The sequence below is a fragment of the Moesziomyces antarcticus genome, assembly GCF_000747765.1.
Source record: "Moesziomyces antarcticus DNA, scaffold: scaffold_v10014, strain JCM 10317, whole genome shotgun sequence".
In the NCBI taxonomy this organism is placed as follows: domain Eukaryota; kingdom Fungi; phylum Basidiomycota; class Ustilaginomycetes; order Ustilaginales; family Ustilaginaceae; genus Moesziomyces; species Moesziomyces antarcticus.
The window spans coordinates 335,057-353,860 of record NW_014638996.1 but is presented as its reverse complement, the minus strand read 5'-3'; the positions used below and the strand labels follow the sequence as shown (position 1 = coordinate 353,860).

The window sequence follows — 18,804 nt, the reverse complement described above, 5'->3', positions numbered from 1 at the left end:
CTTGACCTCCTGCAATCCCAAATCTTTCAAACTGGACTCGCTTGTGTCTCTCCATCTCGACTCGTTCCTGGCCAGCAGCCACGCACAGACACTGAGAGAGAGATGCTGATCTGAAAAGGCATGTTAATTTTGTGCAAGGGCGACACGATGTGGGGATGGGTTGGTGCGGAGGATAGAGTGAATGTGATGTACAACGCGCCGAGCACAGTAGCGCTGCAGAAGAAACGCCTCTGCATCGCAACGCGCTCCAACGCAAGACCTAGAAGCACTTCCCTCCCGCCCTCGGCCACGCCATGCCATCTCTCGGCGTTCTTTCGTCGAGAAGTATATGCAAATGCGCGGCCCGGAAGAAAGGCCCTTGGTCTTGTATTTTTTGGGGGAGATGATGTCGAAAAAAGGCGGAGAACAATGCGCTGTCCCGCGCTGCTAGATGGCCATTGTCGATATGCAAGAGAGGACCGTGCAGCGAGAGAGGCGAAAGATCAGAGGCGAGGGAGCGCGTTTAGGCAGCGACCTTCTTGCCAGCCGAGCCGGTCTGGAAGCCGTTCTTGGAGCGGCGGCCGACGTTCTTGAGGTAGCGCATGCGGCCGGTACCGGTGGTCTTTCTGCGCTTGGCCTTCTGGCCCCACTCGTACGAGCGGATCTTGGCGGCGGGGTAACCGCACGAGGCACAGACCTTCTTCTGACGGTGGAAGGCACGCGCGTTGCAGCGGCGGCAGACGGTGTGCGTCTTGGTGCTATAAGTGGCAAGAACAAGGTAATAGATGGTGAGCGACTGCCCACAGTTTGCAGGCGGTCGGCGCGGCGCCGATTCTTTTCTTTGCAGTCGACATTATGAATGCATGTCTTTGTCCTGACATGGGCGACCGCTGAGTATCACTCCTTTCTGGCTTCCATAACAATCGTGGCCATGTGTCATACGAATGCATCCGAGTCTAATAGCATCCTATGTGTTTCCTCCGTGGTGAAGCTGCTCTGGGTCGTCCATCCTCCATGGATCCGATGATCGAATGCCCCCACATCGCCAAGATATCCTGCGTGTCCTTGCCATCAACGACGCCAGCCTGTGTAGCTGAATGATGCCCATTCCATGGTCTATGATCTCCTCCATTGCTTTCCATGCCTCGCAATGTCGACTGCAAGAAGAGCTGCTCCTGGTGTGCAAGGTGCATCGGTAGATACTTACTGTCGCTTACCGAAAGAGGTGGTACCCTTCGTCATCTTTTAGAGTGTAGAGCAGAGTGTTGGGATGGTGGTTGGTGGTTAGGGGCTGAGTCGAGTTTGAGTTCGAAGTATGTCCCGGTATCTATGCAAACGATCCGAGAGCTGCGATCTGGGCTGGAGGCTGATAGTGCGGGTTTTTACGTCGTGTGACACAGTTGTCGATCCTTCGTGCTGAGAGGTTGAAACGAAGGCGGAATGCAGACAGCACGATGTGTACGAGGTCGATAATGTCGCAAAGGGAGTCTTTCGTAATGTGTCGATGCAGTCTTTGTGGTGCTGTTTTTGGCTGTGTGACTAGACGTGCGATTCTGCCAGCTGGTCGGTAGCTGAGCTCCTGGCGGACGGATGGGATGCGATCGCAGCTTCGGTTCGTGCAAGATACGTGGTCGAGATGTCGGTGTCGAGCTTACCTTGGCTAGAGTATGTCTTGAGAATTACTGGTGGGAGCAGAGGGAAGGGGTGATAGCGACGACCAGCTTGACGCCTTGCAATGCGCGCTGCCGCGCCCGGCCTTCTCAGCCTCGGAGAGACTGGCAGGCGGACCTCTGACTGGCGCTCCAGCTGGCTCTCGTCCGGTCTGAGCCTGTCAGGCCTGCGCATCGCCTTCTCGAGGCACAATTTCGACCCTCAGCCTGGCTCAGCCAAAGGCTCGCCCGTTCGGCCTGCGGGACCGAGCGTGAGCGGCTGCCCGGCCAGAGTGTCCAAGCTGAGTTTGGGTCGAAAAAGATCACGTGAAGAAAAATTCCCACGCTTGTTGATTCGAACTTCTGGTCGTCGCGATCTGGTGCCGTTTTTCTGTGAGACGGGCGCTGCAAAGGTTCACCTACACGGCGCTCTCTTCCAAATTTCCGGGTTCTTTGAGAATTTCGAAAAAGCGGCCAATGTTAGTTTTTCCATTCGGAAGGCTGGAGCGGTGCGAATGCCGCGCTCTGAGGCTGTCTTCCTCACTCTGGGCAAGCAGAGAGCCCCGTTCGTTGGTGTGCGTGTGTGCGAGACGATTCGGGCTGTATCGAACGAGTGGACGCTTGACCTTCCTTTCGTCTCCTCCAAGTCACCACAGACCTCACCGCATATACATAACATAGCGTAAGTGATCAAAGACGACATCAACACCAGTACGCAGCTACACGGACACATCTGTGAAGGTCGCCAATCCGATCCAGTCGTGGCGGAGTCAGCAGGAAGGACAGAGAGCAGGAACATGGTGGCATGAACCATGGTGCATTCCGCGATCGGAGCAGGTGGACTGGTGACTCTGATGCATCTTGGAGGGCATACATTTCGGCATACATTGCAGCGATTGTGGGAAGGCTAGAAACAGATGCAGAATCGTTGGCGATTCCTCGGCTCTAGGAGACAATCTCGACGCATCGGAGGCAATCAGCACACCACACAGCCGTCGTAGTGCCCACTGGACAACATGATGTCATCTGTCACGGCTGGTTGGATTGCAGATCAACACAGAGAGTCCAACACGTAGCTGCGATGGGGATTCTGCATTACAAGGAGAGCAGCATGCCGACCTTCACTTTGCATCCCAACTTTGGACCTGTTGATCGTCACAGGGACCTTGCCTGCGAAAGTTAAGCATCACACGTGATACTTACTGGAGGCCTCTTTCAACCTTTCCACCACCCAACTCCCCCTTTCGACCTTTTCACCACCCCCGTTTGCACTCGACAGAAAAATGGCTCCCAAGGCTAAGAAGTCGTCCCAGGACAACATCAACACCAAGCTCCAGCTTGTCATCAAGTCTGGTAAGGTCGCCCTCGGCCTTAAGAGCGCCCTGAAGAACATGCGCTCTGGCAAGGCTAAGCTCGTGCTCATCTCGGCCAACACGCCTCCTCTGCGCAAGTCCGAGATCGAGTACTACGCCATGCTTTCCAAGACTGCCGTGCACCACTACCAGGGCACCAACGTTGCTCTCGGTACCGCTGCCGGTAAGCTCTTCCGCGTCGGGTAAGTTTTTGATTCCTCAGCCGCATCTCGGCATGCCAGCATGTTCCACGACGATCGTATACTGACTTGAGACCGCAATCGCTCCTTTGCGTACTATAGTGTCATGACCATCCTCGACGCTGGTGACTCGGACCTCCTCTCGACCGTCTCGGCCTAAGCGAGTTTGCACATGCAGGTGCGGACGACCTTTTGCTCGCGTGGCAACGTCCGCCTTTCATATGTGAACGAGCGCGCGCTGCACGCATCGACAGTCTTGTAACCGAGCTGCTCGGCATGCTGTCGGTGCGGCGGTGCTCACCATTGCCAAGTGTACTTTACGATCACGGGACCCTTTCGGGCATTCCCTCCTGGCACCCCATCTCCATCCATCCAAAAATGCAACTTTCTAGCATACCATACTACATCGAATGCGGTAGGCTGACAGCACAAGATGTTGCACGAACGCTGGCGATCAGCAGCGGCAGTGTATGGATCCGTTCATGGAGGCGTGAATAGCAAAGTGAGGATAGGGTCAAGGACGGTGTTGAGTGTGCGCAGCTTGGTATGGCGGTAACGTGTCGACGCTGGGTCGGTCTGCTTGGGTTCGATCCGATGTGATGTTGGACTGAGCGGGCGGAGATGGCGCAGCTTTTGGAGTTTTGGTGCGTGGCTGCGCACCACCCATCCTTGCGAGGCCGGACATGCTGGTGTCCTGGTCGACGTAGGATGCAGGCGACGAAGTGTTGGTGCCCATCGTGCTGTCTGCCTGGCTGTGATGGATACGATGTGGATGTTGCGACGACGGAGCTGAGCAAAGCGCCGGGTGAACGCAGTGGAGGCGGCAACTATTTCGCCCCTTGTTACGGCGGACGACAGCTGACATGCTGCACGGAGCGAAAATGGAGTTCAACCGAGAATGCGCTGTTCCTAGAACGCGGGGGCCACTCGGCATTGCTCTGGAAGCAAGACGCAGATGCTTTTGCTCACGAGCAGAGTCGCAGGTCGGCCGGGAAGCCTTCTCAGACCTGAAGGCTATGGTCAAGCGAGCATGTGAGCCGGCGGTGCCGACAAGAAGCCGGTGCGGTGCGAAAGGCAGCCCTCAAACGAAATTTTAGCTATGGGGTTTCGATCGAATCGGCGCTTGACGGTCGAAGTGCGCCAGCCAGCGGTCAGCAAAAGAAGCACACACTCAGTCACACTGTTGGCCCCGGCGAGCCTTGCAGCGACATGACGCAGGCGACTGGGCGTGTGGATCCCGGGCTGTGCCTGTCAAACGGCGTGTTCCGACGCCGCGACCCGTGATACAGTGCGTCACACGCATATGCACGTCCACCGCCATCACCACCACCAACATGGCTAGCCTTCTGCATGAGATTGAAGAGCGGACCGTGCCCGAAAGCTTGACACTGCTAGACGACGGCGCTGGGGATCCGAACCGGGTCGTCTGCGCAGTCTGGGGTTGCGGATTGGGGTTCAACAGCCGAGCTCTGATGACAGTTTGGGAGTGCGACTGGCCAAGTGCAGAAGGCAGCCGGATGCGTGAGCCTAAAAAAGGCCCCTCCTTCAGGGCAGAATGAAAAAAAGGGGGGGGGGGGAGAGGCGGCGGCGCAGCGCTTGGACGGCAGAGTGTTGGAAAAATAGGGAGCAGGCGCAGCTGCTAAAAGGCCAAGCCAGAGCGGAAGCGAACAGGGCCTGAGGTGGAGTAATTTGGCGTGCCAGCAGGTTCCAGGACGGGGAGTCTTGGCTTGGCTTTTCGCGAAAAAGAGGTGTCCATGCGTCACAACGCGCTCTGCTGCCTCACCTCGCCTGACCTCCTCGGAGGTGCCGCTGTGTGGCTCTGCAGCAGGGCGTGGCTGCTGCTCTTTTTTCCCTCGCGCCCTGCCCTGCCTTGCCTGCCCTGCCGCGCCGCGCACGACCTTCCCCTTTCGCGACTCGACTCGACTCGACTTGCATGAGCGCCCGCCCGCATTGCTGAGTCGGCCCGCAGTCCAAGTGCTTGAGCCAGCCAGCCAGCCAGCCAGCCAGCCAGCCAGCCAGCCAGCCAGCCCCAGAGAGAGCGAGTGTGTGTGTGTGTGTGTGTGTGTGTGTGTGTGTGCGTTGCCCGCACAGAGGCGACGGTTGTTGCCGCGCTCAATCCACGTCAATGGCCGGCCGACACCATCCGTCGCCTCATCCAGCGCTCTCATCCCACCTGCATCCCAATCTCCAACCTTGTTTGCGAAAACCTTCTCCCATCTTGGCATCTCGCTCTCTCTCCCCTCTTCCTCCTCCTCTTCCTCCTCTAAGCAGCGGAGCCAAACCTTGTCGCCACCACCACCTCCAATCCGCGTCCTTCCTCCATTCTCCGTTCGCCGTTGGCCCGCGCACTCCCACACGCTTGGCGTCTTTCGACCTGCATTTCGCCGCTTCGACGCTCGCCTGCCTTCCGCGAGTCTTCGGCTCACCACGCCAGTCAGTGCCTGCAGCGCGCCCGCACATCCGTCTGCAAGTGACGCCGCCGTTTCGCGCCCGCCCGCCCGCTCGCTCGCGTCTCAGCCTTGTCTTCCATCCCAATACGACAAACCCGTCGCCAGCATCCACTTTCCTCGTCTGTCTTTGTCTAGACGGTGTATAGACGCGATCGCCCTCCAAGTCGCATACAGCCTTCACTCCAACGCTGTGTGCTGCATCTCTGCTCAGCACAAAACACGCCGCCTCGAGCTTCGTCTCCCGCCTCTGCCCACAACAAAGCAGCGTTCAGCTTGCTGCTTCCCGCCTGGCCAACGTCTCCAGCTTAGACGAACCACTTCCCCGCTCGTCCTAGCCATCTAACACTTCGTCAGCTGCACCGCTGTCACCGCATTCACCATGTTCAAGTCCTTCGGCAAGATCATGGGCGGCTCGTCCCGCAAGGGCAAGTCCAAACTTCAAGAGGGCGACGACGCCGCCGAAGGCTCCAACGGTCTTTCCGGCTCCGACTCGTCTAACCTCCTACGCGCCAAGAGTAAGGACTCGCTCGCGCCCGAAAACGGCGCGGGTAACGGCCCTTCGGCGCCCGCCAAGATCGAAAAGCGCGGCGGCGTGAGCCGGCACGAGTCGCCATTGCCCTCGCCCTCGCCCTCGGCGCGCAACGTGCTCGACGGTACCGAAGAAGCCAGCGAGGTCGGCAGCCCCGCCGTGTCCAGATCAGCCGCAGGTCGCAGCGACGCCGACGCCAGCTCGGCTGCCGGCATCGACGGCGCGGCGCCCGCCTCGGCCACCTCGGCCACCATCCTCTCCAATCCACTCGCCGCCGGCGGCTTCCCCGGCTCCGTCGGCAAAGGCTCGCAATCCGCAGGCGCCGGCGACCAGGTGCGCACTTTCGACATTGACGACATGATCTCGCGTCTGCTCGAGGCGGGCTACTCGGGCAAGATCCCCAAGCCGGCGCTCAAGAACGCCGAGATCACCGCCGTGTGCCAGGCGGCGCGCGAGATCTTCCTGTCGCAACCCACGCTGATCGAGCTCAGCCCGCCCGTCAAGATTGTGGGCGACACGCACGGCCAGTACCACGACCTGCTGCGTCTGTTTGAGATGTGCGGGTTCCCGCCATCGGCCAATTACCTCTTCCTGGGCGACTACGTGGACCGCGGCAAGCAGTCGCTTGAGACGATCCTGCTGCTGCTGTGCTACAAGATCAAGTATCCCGAGAACTTTTTCCTGCTGCGCGGCAACCACGAGTGTGCGAACGTGACGCGCGTCTACGGCTTCTACGACGAGTGCAAGCGCCGCGTCAACATCAAGATCTGGAAGACGTTTATCGACGTGTTCAACACGCTGCCCATTGCGGCGGTGGTGGCGTCCAAGATCTTCTGTGTGCACGGTGGGCTGTCGCCGTCGCTGTCCAACATGGACGACATTCGACGCATCGAGCGGCCTACGGATGTGCCGGACTACGGTTTGCTCAACGATTTGCTGTGGTCGGATCCGTCGGACACGGCGTTGGATTGGGAGGACAACGAGCGCGGAGTGTCGTACTGCTTTGGCAAGGCGGTGATCCAGCAGTTCCTGGCGCAGTACGACTTCGACCTCATCTGCCGTGCGCACATGGTGGTCGAGGACGGCTACGAGTTCTGGAACGAGCGCACGCTCGTCACCATTTTCAGCGCGCCCAACTACTGCGGCGAGTTTGACAACTTTGGCGCGGTCATGTCGGTGAGCGAGGATCTGCTGTGTGCGTTTGAGCTGCTCAAGCCGCTCGATGGCGCGGCGCTCAAAAAGGAGATGGCCAAGAATAAGCGCAGATCGCTGCTTCAGCATCAGAGTCCGCCCGCCAGAGTCACGCAGCAGTCGTTCTAAAATCAACACATCAGATGTCACCGGTCCCCTTTCCAGGTTTTTTATGCTCTTCACACACACACACTCGTCGAAATGGCAAGTGTCGTACTCCACACACAGCCAATGGTGGCGGGGGCAGTTGCAATCGTCAAGTCTTGACTTGGGGGCGGCTGTGGTTGTAGAGGAAGGGGGAGGTGTGGAATTCCGAAGAGACAGAGTTAGGAGGATGAGGGGTTCTTTCTAGGCTGGGATGAGGTGATCGGCTTCGTCTTCGGAATTTGGTTGGGAGACGGGGTGGTCGTCTGCACCGGCATCTGCATCTGCATCKGCCTCTGCCTCTGCATCAGCGTCTGGGGTTGGTTTGGGTTGGTCGGGGGGGAGGGTGAGGAGATGGCCCATTCTCTCGACCTTTGTGCGGAGGTACTTTTCGAGTTCGGGGCCCTTGGTGATGGAAGCGCCGACCATTGTTGTTCCTGATCGGCGCAGGACATGGTCGATGTACGAATCGCCCGAATCGCTACCGCTATCATCGTCATCGGTGTCGAAGCGATCCTCCTCGTTGAGCATGTCTTCTCCCTGATGGCGCAATCCAGCGGTGACGATGTCGAGTTCGGAATCCGATTCGGTGCCCGTACCCGCCTGCGAGATCACGCTACCCTCCATTCCAGAAAGGCTCATCTGTCGCAACAACGACGAGGCCTTCTTGACGTTGACCGCCGATCCACTTCGAAGGGGAGATCCACGCGAGCTGGTACCGCTAGCCACGCGCTCGTGCGGCTTACGTCCACTGCGCTTATGCTTACGCCTACGCAGCGACTTTCCAAACTTCCACACGCGCGGTACCATCCCCACCCTCTCCGTCACCCGCACCCCCTCGGCCTCGAGAGCCTCCATCTTCTCGGGGTTGTTGGTGAGCAGTCGACACTCGTCCACCCCCAAGTCGCGCAGGATCGCCGAGGCAATATCGTACTTGCGTGCATCCGGCAAATGTCCCAACAAGATGTTGGCCGAGACCGTGTCGTGACCCATGTCCTGCAGGTTATACGCCATGAGCTTATCTAAGAGCCCGATCCCACGTCCCTCTTGGCGGAGGTAGACAATGACGCCGCGACCGAGCTTTCGTGGTGGCTGATCCGCCCGCTGCGCTGTGGTCTTGGACGTATCGTACGCCTCGGAGATGAGGCGGATGGCTTCGTCGAGCTGCTCGCCACAGTCGCATCGCTGACTGCCGATCGTCTCGCCGGTGAAGCACTCGGAGTGAATGCGCACCAGCGGGGACAACGCATCGTCGTGCCCCGAATGCGAGTGCGCGTGCGAATGCCCAGCCTGCGCATGGCGATCCAACGGTCGCGAAGCTACCTGAAAGCTCGGTCCAAGTCGCCCAACGTAGGCGCCGCGAACGATGCGTTCCATGTCCGTCTCTGCCGAGCCCCACACCTCGTCGAGCGACCTGCTGCGCAGCGCATGCTGCTGGTACACCGGATCGGACTCCTTGACGGGCCGACCGTCGGCGCCCATCTGCGTGCTGGCCTCGTCGTTCTGGTACGGGTCGATGACGAGCGCCAGATGCTCCTTGGTGTCGTGCGTGTTCTTGTACAGGTGGCAGAAGATCTCGCCGTGCGGCGTGGGGATGCGCGTGCGCGCGTAGCAGCGCACGCGCACGGGCGGCGGGCGCACGATCGACGAGATGCCCGCCTTGGCAACGGGCATGCTCACCTGCGCAGGCGTACCGGGCATGCCCTCGATGGACGGTGTGAGTGGCATGGTCTGCGGCGCAGCCGCGGCCACAGCAGCTTTACGCTCGTCGAGCGCCTGCGCAATGTTGGCAGCGGCCGCCGGAGGCGCGACCAGGTGCGACTGGGCTGCCTGATTGCCTGGCTGTGCGAGCAGGTCGGGGCGCGCCGGCTCTTCGCTGGCTCGGATGCCGACGGCGTTGGCCACAGCCTGATCCTTGGCAGCAGCGGCGCGCTGCTGCTCGATCTCCTTCTGCTTTTGCAGGCGTACGCTGCGAGGCGCCTGTCTGCTGGCGTAGAAGGCGCGCTCCTCGTCGGTCACTTCTGGGACCGGGTCGATCTTGACGGCGGATGAGGAAGCCTTGCTGGTGCTGGGAGTGGCGTCTTCAAAGTCGTCAAAGTCGCAGTTGGCGTACGAGCCGCCGGCGGCAGACGGTCTCCTTGAGCGAGGCTTGGAGGGGCGGGGCGATGCAGACTGCTGAGAAGCAGCAGCAGCAGCAGCAGCGGCAGCGGCGGCGGCGGCCTTGCGCTGGCTGGCAGGCATCTGCTGGCTTTTAGTAGCGGGGTCATGATTGCCAAACGAGTGGTGGAAGTGGTGGCGCGTGACGTGGGGGCCGGAGCTCAGACTGGCAGCGAGGACCATGGGGTCGATGGGAGGCCGTCGAAGAGCGTTGAGTGTCGAGAGCGGCCTGGACGCCGAGGCGGAGGGAGCGAATTGTGCGTGGTGCGGGAAGGACGAGGGCATGGCGGTGAGGGCGTCCAGCAGCTCGAGATCGCCCTGGGTGACGGAGGAGTGAGCGTTTGCGGCCGACATGATATCCGGGCGTGATGCAGTGGCCACTGCGTGCATTCCGATGCCAAGCTGGGGATGGTGCGAGACGCAGCCAAGGTGGTGGTTATTCGCGTACGAAGGAGGATTGATGGGGGTGAGGGTTGGGATTGGCAGGTCGGATATTGGGCGGGGCTAAGTACCGGAGTGGAAGCAAGCCGAACTTCTCCACAGCGGTGCACCGAGCCGGTCTCACTCACACTCACCGCCGCTCTCACACGATCCTCTCTCAAATGTGATTCGCCAGGCCGGCCTTTTTGACTCACCTCAACTCGCGCCTCGGATCGGATTTTGGGCGCGTGGCCCGCGGAGCTTTCTTTGCAATGCAGCATACAACACTTGTGTGCGCTTTGCTCCCAATGTGGTCACGGATGCCACGGCGAACGACGACGATGGCAAGAGCACATCGCAATCCACGCCGCCATGATGGCGCGTCTGCAGCCTTACGTGACCATCATACGAGGAGTGCGAGTACAGCGGCCGCGGTCATGCTCCGTTGTGCGCCCTTCGCTGCTGCTCCGGACAGCGCCCGCGAGGTGCCGCGAGACGCAAGCAATGTCAGACCGAGGTACAACACATTCTGAAATTCGGCCGTGGCCTTGACAGCTCTTTTCCGCGCGAGATGGCTCAGCAGTGACGATGCAGGTCTCACAAAATGACGGCACGCTTTTCGTGCTCCAGGTTCGATCGTCCGATCAGCAGGCGGCAGCCAAGCGCTTTGTCCGCAAAAAGAAATTAAAAAGAAAATGTCAGAGCGGCATCTGCAGTGCACTGCGCTGGGCTGGGCTGGACCTGGCGGATGGGCGTGCGTGAGTGCAGTGCGGGTGTTGCACGCACCACCGCCGTGTGCTGCTGCTCAGCTTTTGGTAGGTGTTGGTCTCGAGGTTTTTTTCGCAATTTCCTCCAGATTGACACCCAGAGCCGCCCAGCCAAAGCAGAGCAAAAGCGCGCGCGCGGAAGACCAGACAGAGCCACTCACTCAGTCGCCTCTCCGCAGTGTGCTGTGCCATGCTGTGCTGCTCTTCTCGTCCGCCGCTTTCCTCTCGCACACGCTCCACATCCTATCTCTCCTTTTCATCACCACTTCCCCTCCATCCCACCCTCATCGCCATCTCCTCCTTCTCTCCGGCTCGGAAACATACGCAACTCACACCGCAACACCTCCAACACCGCCTCGATCCGCTACCATCTCTCACAATGTCCGGCCTTCGCGATATGTCGCGTCGACAAGACAACTACAAGGCAAAGGGCGTCTTCAAGCAGGATGAGCTGCGTCGCAGGCGTGAAGAGGCGCAGGTCGAGATCCGTCGCCAGAAGCGCGAAGAGTCCATGGCGAAGCGCAGGAACCTCAACATCGGCGACGACACCGACGGCGCCGACTCGGACGACGACGACGCCCAGTCCGCCGCCATCGACGCACAGCTCGCCGACGAGCTTCCCAGGATGATCGACGACGCCATGAGCGACAACCTCGACCGTCAGCTCGACGCAACCACCAAGTTCCGCAAGCTCCTCTCCAAGGAGAAGAACCCGCCCATCGAGCGCGTCATCGCCGCCGGCGTCGTCCCCCGCTTCGTCGAGTTCCTCCGCAGCCCGCACTCCATGATCCAGTTCGAGGCCGCTTGGGCGCTCACCAACATCGCCTCCGGCACCTCCGACCACACCCAGGTCGTCATCACCGAGGGCGCCGTCCCCGTCTTCATCGAGCTCCTCTCCTCCCCCGTGCTCGACGTCCGCGAGCAGGCCGTCTGGGCGCTCGGCAACATCGCAGGCGACAGCCCCAAGTGCCGCGACTATGTCCTCCAGGCAGGCGCCATGCGTCCCCTCATCGCCCTTCTCTCCGAAAACCACAAGCAGAGCATGCTCCGCAACGCCACCTGGACGCTCAGCAACTTTTGCCGCGGCAAGAACCCGCAGCCCGACTGGGCCATGGTCTCGCCCGCGCTCAGCGTGCTCACCAAGCTCATCTACTCGATGGACGACGAGGTGCTCATCGACGCCTGCTGGGCCATCTCCTACCTCTCCGACGGCGCCAACGAAAAGATCCAGGGCGTCATCGAGTCGGGCGTCTGCCGTCGCCTCGTAGACCTCCTCACCCACCCCTCCACCGCCGTACAGACCCCCGCCCTCCGCTCCGTCGGCAACATCGTCACCGGCGACGACTACCAGACCCAGGTGGTCATCTCGTCCGGCGCGCTGCCCCCCTTGCTCTCGCTCCTCTCGTCGCCCAAGGAGGGCATCCGCAAGGAGGCCTGCTGGACCATCTCCAACGTCACCGCCGGCTCCTCCCAGCAGATCCAGGCCGTCATCGACGCCAACATCATCCCGCCCCTCATCGACATCCTCCAGCACGCCGACTTCAAGACCAAGAAGGAGGCGTGCTGGGCCATCAGCAACGCCACCAGCGGCGGCCTCTCGGAGCCCCAGCAGATCCGCTACCTCGTCTCCCAGGGATGCATCAAGCCGCTCTGCGACCTCCTCACCAGCATGGACAACAAGATCATCCAGGTCGCGCTCGACGGCCTCGAGAACATCCTCAAGGTGGGCGAGATGGACCGCGAGGCGGCCGGTGGCGATGGTCCCAACGCCTACGCGCTCCACATCGAGGAGTGCGGCGGCATGGTGTCCATCCACAACCTCCAGCACCACGAGAACCTCGACATCTACAAAAAGTGCTTCTACATTATGGACAAGTACTTCCCCGACGACGAGGCGGCCGACACCGGTCTGGGCGCTCCGCAGGTCGACGAGTCCGGTGCATTTGCCTTCCAGTCCGACCTCAACGCCCCGCAGGGCGGATTCAACTTTGCGCCGGCACAGAACGGCATGCAGCAGTAGGCGCCTCGTGCGGCGTTTGTGTCTTGATACCTGATGGGCCGTCCTTGAGGCTCATCACATCTTTAAACGGTAAGTTTTGGTCGCACAGGTAGGGTAGAGAGATGCTCGCCCCGCCCCGCAGTGTGCGTGTGTGCCGCCGATGTCTTGTAATGTCTAAGGTTTCGACCTTGCGTTTTATACACCCTGTAACCGGACCAAAGTCGTGCGTGGTGGTACCCCACGGCTTTGTGTCTCTCCCCCCCCTTTCCCCCTCAATCCATGCATGTCATTGTGTTTTGTAACGCTTCATCCTCCCCCTTCCCCCCACACATCCCTGCAAAGTCCCAAGTTTTCTGAACGCCTTGTCTGTCTGTTCTGCGAGAGAGATGTCGAGGGAGGTTGTGGATCGGGAATCGGAATCTGAAAACCTCCACAAAAAATGCGAAGCTTGTGGAGGGAAAGAAGTGTTGCTTTCAACCACCAGCATAACTTTACTTTTACCGCGCAAGATGGTTGGTGTTGGGTCGCGGTTTGTATCGGAGAGTTCCAGCTCTTCATCCGCCGCTGGTGCTGATTCGGAGTACGATCCACGGAGCCTGTTCGAGAAGCTTCAATCGCAGAAGGAGGCCAAAGATGCCAAGTACGACGAGATGTACAAGCTCTCCAACCAGTTTCGCGGCATTGACGAGGGCGAATCCGACTTTCTAGCGCACATCAAGCACGAAAAGGCGCAGGAGGAGAGGGAGAAGCGACAGAGAGAGACGCAGGAGCTTGAAGCGTTTAGGAACGCGCAGGCGAAAACTCCTCTTCCACCACCCGTAGGCAACGCAGACGATAAGGAGAAGAAAAGTCCAGAAGCGGCGGCAAAGAGCGATAGAGCGCCGGTCAAGAAGAAGCGCAAAAACGACTCGGCCGCGATGTTGGGTATCAAGAGGAAGAAATCCACCCAGGTAGCGGGGACAGGCTCGGGTAAGGCAGACAAAGCTGATGGTGATGCCAAGAAGACGTGATCCCAAGCCACCCACTCGCTCAAACGATACCCGCCCAATTCAAGCAATGCATTCTTTCAACCAGCAACGGACTGAAAGAATCGCAGGTCAGTACTCGGAGCGCAGCGACAAGGGGCGAAAAAGTCGCCATCAAGAAGAAAGGGATTGAAGACTAAGCTGCTCTTCAAGTCAAGTCAAGTCACCAGGAAGCGGAGAGGCAAAGGCTTGTCTGTCTTGTTCCATCGAGCCAAGTCGCGGCGCCAACAGCTGGGTCCTTTGTTGCAAGCGACAGCGGGTAAGCCTGGAGGCCATGGGTGCATCGAAAGGAAGTGCTCCACCACCCAGTCTGCGGGAACACGCTCAACCGAACAACGCCAGTGATGCGATGGAGAAGGGATCTCAAGGCTTCCATTCACTCAAAACGAGACCCCCCCAGACTTGGGCGATCACGTGGCTCTCTCCTTCACCCCAGCGCTGCGAAGAGCACCGCACCGTGCTCGAGCTACTCTGCAACGAGCCGGCAAGCTGTCTTGGATCAAGGACAAGCACACGCAAGCGAATGACCAGCGCAAGCAGACCCACACGACAAGGCTGTGGACGAGCTCACTGCTGCTCACCGGAAAGCCCTGGCCGAGTGCAGCACCACACAGCACCTCGCCCAAGCAATGCAGTTGCTCAAACCACCAACGGAGTGAGAACATCGCGCATTCAAACGCAAGTGAGGAAACCGAGCGCAGCGACAAGGGCACGTTGCGATGCGGCATGAATCTGGCGGTGACCCTTATGGCTGGCACGGAGTTAAGTCCGTGCTTCTGCTGACCACGCTGCCGAAAAGCACATACACTGCTTGTCTCCGCCAGGTCTGCCTGCTGGGATGGGCTGAGAAGGTCGCAGCGCGGCACAAATGTGATGCCCGACACTGATTGCTAAGAGCTTCATCTGTGCTACTTCTGACCACGCTGCACGAAAGCTGAGCCACTGCTTGTCTCCGCCGAGCCTGACCGCTGGGATGGACCGCAAAGGTTGCTGGGCTGCATCAGTCCGATGCCGACGGACGCTGTTAGCTGGAAGTTTCATCCGCGCGTCTGCTGACCACGAGGCAGGAAAGTTGAGCCACTGATCGTGTCCGCTAAATCCGCTCACGGCCACAGCGCGGCACCTGTTCGATGCTCGACACTGCTGGCTAGGAGGCTTGCTCGACTCGTGCACACCCAATCTGGCCTCGAAGGGATCGTGGTCGAGCAGCATCTGCGCCGCGATGTGGATCTGCGACTTAGACCAAAGATCCTCAGCAAGTCCGACGACTTGCGCGCCGGGAACCGGACACTTGAGCTCCGGCACCTTGCGGCCGCCCTGGATCTTGACGGCGATGCGCTCGTCTAGGAAGCGCTTGATTTCCGGTTGCGAGACTTTGGCCATCTTCACTCGGCTGGGACCCGCAGAAGTAGGTTTGAAGTGGGTGTGCGTGGACAGGCCAAGAGTGGAAACAAGCTCGACGGACGTTCGATCCTGAGCTAAGGCAGTCCGCCTTTCGATGTTGTGGATGGAGACGATCGGGGCTCCTGCGGGCTACGCTGCAGACAAGGTGAGTCACCGCTCGTCTCCGCCAAGTCTGCCTACCGTGACGGACTGGACAGCGTCGACCGCGGCTGTCCTTGTCGAGCGGGAGGCATCGAAGCATCGTCCGAGATCATGGGGACCGAAGTCCACCTGCGATCGGCTCCTGCCTCTTCTGGGATGCTTTCACCTGCCGACATGCGCGACTCGCGTGTGCTGGATTGACTCGCTGAGCTTCCGCTGCCTTGACTAGAATCCGACATTGGCATAAGAGCGAGTGCCTGCGCGAACGAACCCTGCTGCCCAAGCCAAGGATACTGCGCAGATCCAGGTGTCCAACTGGCGGACGGGAATGCACCTCCAAAGCCATGCACTGTCGAAGCAGACGGCCAATTCGAACCTCCAACCGTCGATACGGGTAGTCGACTAGGCAGCGACATAGACTGCCGCGCAGTGGAGGGAGCTGTCGGCGAGCCTAGTCCGGTTTGCACCGCGATCGGCACAGCCAGCGGCGTTGGCGACTGTGTGATGGCTCTCGCTGTTTCCAAAGGCAGAAGCCGGTTGCTGTGACCCGCCACCTCCTCGTTGGAGTGTGGCAGCCATGTCCCTAGCACCGACAACTGGTTCGAGCCGGCAGACGGAACCGCGACACCGGCACCGGGGGCTGAAACCCCCATACCCTGCCGTCCGAATCCAAATGGCAACTGATATGGAAAGAGCCCGGCGGTCCCTGTCGGCATTGGCTCCGGTAACGCCGAGGGTACGCGCCGATCTGATAGGATCGATTCAGAGGGAGATCGAGCCCGCAGGTGGGCCCTGCCCATAGGTCGCCGTGTCGGCGCGTCGAAGGCATCCGCAGCAGCCTGTCTGCGCTGCCGTTGGGTAACCAGTGCAGCCGCCGATGCTGCTTCGACTGCTGCTGTCGATGCACCACCAGCAGCATTAGCATCCGAGGTAGTGGCAATCGTGCCAGGTGCTGACAGGCGATTTAAAGCCGCGAGATTGGCGAGATCACTCGAGTCGCGGGTCGCGAGATCATTAGCTCGCTGCTGGTGCTGTCCGATGCCTGTGTTTGGGTACTGCATTCCGTGCGAATGGCTGTGTCCGCCCGGCAACATCTGCTGTATGCCGACAGTCTTTGATCAAGGCGATGCGTCAGCTTTCCACCATCAAAGCTAAACTGCAAATGATTCAAGTCGAGGATGCCAGAAGTACTTACTGCAGTGGGATCGGGCACCACCATCCCGGACGCCTGCAGCATCGGCTCGCAGGGCGTCTGTTGAGCGGTGCGCAGATCCGGCGCTATCCTGCGGAAGCATGCGCTGGAGTCTGTGGAGCAGACCGAGGAGGAATCGTGATCTCTGGATCCCGAGCCAGAAGCTGAGTCGGCTCTTCCAGTCTGCTGCGTTGCGGGCGAGCTCTGCCGTCCTGTCGGAAAGCTTGTCGTCACGCCTGGAATATGAATGGGTGGACCACCCCTTCTCTGCGACCTATGAATACTGAGATCGTGTCGCAAAGTTGCATGGCCCGGCGGAACGATACCGTGATAGAGGAGCAAAGCTTCCAGAGCTGCATTGCGGTCGGCGAGCTCTGCCACTGTCTCTCGCAACACCCTCTCCCTCTCCTTTCGCCTCTCTCGAAATAGACGACTGGCCCGGGCGTTGGCCGTGGGCGATGGAAGGTTGTTGGTCGAAGGCTGCTCCCATGGCTCCGAGGCCGGCAGTACTCCGATCAGCGGTCGTTGCTCCCACGAGACGGGCTCAGCTGCGCTGTCATTCTGTTGATGAGTATCGACGCTAGGGCTGGGTGCTTGCTGCAGGCCTACTCCGACAAGACCTGATGTCTGCGAGTGTTGAGGCGGTAATGTTGCTGAAACGTTGAAGGATGGGACGTCGTTCGCTTGAATGACGGTGGGGTCCTCACGTCCTCTGCCTTGGGTCTGCATGGCGGGAGGTTGTGCCACGTAGCGTGCAGGAGCGCTCGGATTGTTCTCGTCCATCTTGAGTGCAGACGAAGAATGCCTCTGGTGCTTCTCTGAAGGTGTGTGCGTGCGCGATCCAAAATCTCCGTTGGCCCTACCTCGGGGGCTGGGAATTCTCTTCGCAGAGCTTGAATCAGGTCGTGAGGAACGCCGACCTTGCCTGGTCCCCCCCCCCCCCCCCCCCCCGATATACTGTAGACGCCCAGCCCAGCATGAGTGGCAAACGAGCTGGCGGCACGCATCGTAGCAGAGACGAGTGCACAACTTCTTCGGCAGTCAGCGGGTCGAGCTATCAAGGTTTGCTCAGCCCGAATGAGAGCCTGTCTGCCGCGTCTCGTGTGATGCCGCTGTGCTAGAACGCTCTCGACGATTCGACGACAGTGGGAGCGGAGTGCTGACTCGGTAGAAGACGCCCTCGCACTTAGACAGACACGGACTCGATCGCAGAGGCACCGTCTGTTGCGACGAGGCATATGAGCGGAGAGACTGCGGTCTTGCTCCCTTTTCGCACAGTGGTGTTGCGGCTGAGTGCGAGGAAGTTGAGTAACCGGAAGCGGGGGCCAACGCAGCTGGCGGCGTGTCGGCCCGGTCACGCGGGCTGCCCACGTGCGCGCATGTCGTTGTTGACAGCGCGAGGTGAGACAGAAGGACCCGGCTGCGAGGTAGCAGAGGCAGGTCGTCCCCGACGGTCGGAAGAAGAGCGCATCTCAAACGGGACCTCGGTTGCTCGATCCGGCTGGAAGGAAGCGTCACGAGTGGCGCACGGCCCTTTGCTTTAAAGCTCAAGTCCGAGACGTGGAAGTGGAAGTCTATGGCTCCCGTTACACCGTGGCGAGGCGTGTGAGGTCCCGACCTTGACTCGTCTTCTTCCTAGCAGCGATGTTAGGCGACGCCAGTCGAGTGGGTCCTTCTGCGGCGATGCCGAAATCCCAGCAGTTTGAGTGCGTACTTGATTGAATTCGTGAGGCACCTCAGTCGAAGCCGCCAAGCCCTCCAATCGATGGAAAGCATCTTGGGATCGAAGCCAAAGAAAGCCACCTACAGTTGCTGTGGGGAGGGCAAGGGTCCAGGGTCGATCTTGCGCGTGCGGAAGGAAGAGAGCTCGAGGAGGAGTCTCTTTAAGGTTTAGCCCGCGCGCATCGTGGATCGAAGCCGGGACTTCGCTTACAACAAAGCGAGCCGCTCAGAGTCGGCGTGGCCAAGTCATCGCAGTGAAGGTTCGTGATGCCACGGAAAAGACCTTCCTGTTGTGCGAGTTTGGCTGCGCGACGACGGCCGTGTGAATGCGATAGTCAGCACGCGTCGCCGACCAGCTCCGTTGGGCGCGCCCCGCATAGCGCACTCCTCGACCAGCAACTCGGAGTCACAGCCTGGCAAAGAGACCGTCGCACTTTAACGTCTGGATGCGCTTCCTCGAGCCCTTCCCTCGAGAGCCCTTCC

At 60.0% G+C, this 18,804-nt stretch overlaps 9 protein-coding genes across 9 annotated transcripts in view; 5 read left to right on the top strand and 4 right to left on the bottom strand.

The window, feature by feature from the left end:
- PAN0_014d4962 (leo1-domain-containing protein) overlaps positions 1-109 on the top strand; it is a gene marked incomplete at both ends in the record, with an annotated part of 1,986 nt that extends 1,877 nt beyond the window's left edge. Inside the window, one exon of the mRNA XM_014799668.1 lies at positions 1-109. This exon is cut by the window's left edge and continues 1,877 nt beyond it. Within this exon, the coding sequence (XP_014655154.1) occupies positions 1-109 (109 nt within the window).
- A 393-nt stretch (positions 110-502) lies between these two features.
- Positions 503-1,221, bottom strand: PAN0_014c4961 (60S ribosomal protein L37; the record flags this gene model as incomplete). The annotated part of the gene is made up of 2 exons (XM_014799667.1): positions 503-737; positions 1,187-1,221. 2 exons carry the CDS (start codon positions 1,219-1,221, stop codon positions 503-505), a joined length of 270 nt encoding a protein of 89 aa, XP_014655153.1.
- Positions 1,222-2,911: 1,690 nt separating this feature from the next.
- PAN0_014d4960 (60S ribosomal protein L30) lies at positions 2,912-3,340 on the top strand (the record flags this gene model as incomplete). The annotated part of the gene is made up of 2 exons (XM_014799666.1): positions 2,912-3,183; positions 3,283-3,340. 2 exons carry the CDS (start codon positions 2,912-2,914, stop codon positions 3,338-3,340), a joined length of 330 nt encoding a protein of 109 aa, XP_014655152.1.
- A 354-nt stretch (positions 3,341-3,694) lies between these two features.
- PAN0_014c4959 (uncharacterized protein) lies at positions 3,695-4,045 on the bottom strand (the record flags this gene model as incomplete). Its single annotated transcript, XM_014799665.1, has 1 exon — positions 3,695-4,045. The coding sequence occupies one exon, from the start codon at positions 4,043-4,045 to the stop codon at positions 3,695-3,697; it is 351 nt and encodes a 116-aa protein (XP_014655151.1).
- Positions 4,046-6,009: 1,964 nt separating this feature from the next.
- Positions 6,010-7,479, top strand: PAN0_014d4958 (phospho protein phosphatase PPZ; the record flags this gene model as incomplete). The annotated part of the gene is made up of 1 exon (XM_014799664.1): positions 6,010-7,479. The coding sequence occupies one exon, from the start codon at positions 6,010-6,012 to the stop codon at positions 7,477-7,479; it is 1,470 nt and encodes a 489-aa protein (XP_014655150.1).
- A 219-nt stretch (positions 7,480-7,698) lies between these two features.
- PAN0_014c4957 (cyclohydrolase) lies at positions 7,699-10,041 on the bottom strand (the record flags this gene model as incomplete). The annotated part of the gene is made up of 1 exon (XM_014799663.1): positions 7,699-10,041. The coding sequence occupies one exon, from the start codon at positions 10,039-10,041 to the stop codon at positions 7,699-7,701; it is 2,343 nt and encodes a 780-aa protein (XP_014655149.1).
- Positions 10,042-11,217: 1,176 nt separating this feature from the next.
- Positions 11,218-12,858, top strand: PAN0_014d4956 (ARM repeat-containing protein; the record flags this gene model as incomplete). The annotated part of the gene is made up of 1 exon (XM_014799662.1): positions 11,218-12,858. One exon carries the CDS (start codon positions 11,218-11,220, stop codon positions 12,856-12,858), a length of 1,641 nt encoding a protein of 546 aa, XP_014655148.1.
- Positions 12,859-13,346: 488 nt separating this feature from the next.
- Positions 13,347-13,847, top strand: PAN0_014d4955 (uncharacterized protein; the record flags this gene model as incomplete). The annotated part of the gene is made up of 1 exon (XM_014799661.1): positions 13,347-13,847. The coding sequence occupies one exon, from the start codon at positions 13,347-13,349 to the stop codon at positions 13,845-13,847; it is 501 nt and encodes a 166-aa protein (XP_014655147.1).
- A 777-nt stretch (positions 13,848-14,624) lies between these two features.
- PAN0_014c4954 (uncharacterized protein) lies at positions 14,625-17,382 on the bottom strand (the record flags this gene model as incomplete). The annotated part of the gene is made up of 3 exons (XM_014799660.1): positions 14,625-15,388; positions 15,457-16,504; positions 16,603-17,382. The coding sequence occupies 3 exons, from the start codon at positions 17,380-17,382 to the stop codon at positions 14,625-14,627; spliced, it is 2,592 nt and encodes an 863-aa protein (XP_014655146.1).
- Between the last annotated feature and the right edge of the window lie 1,422 nt (positions 17,383-18,804).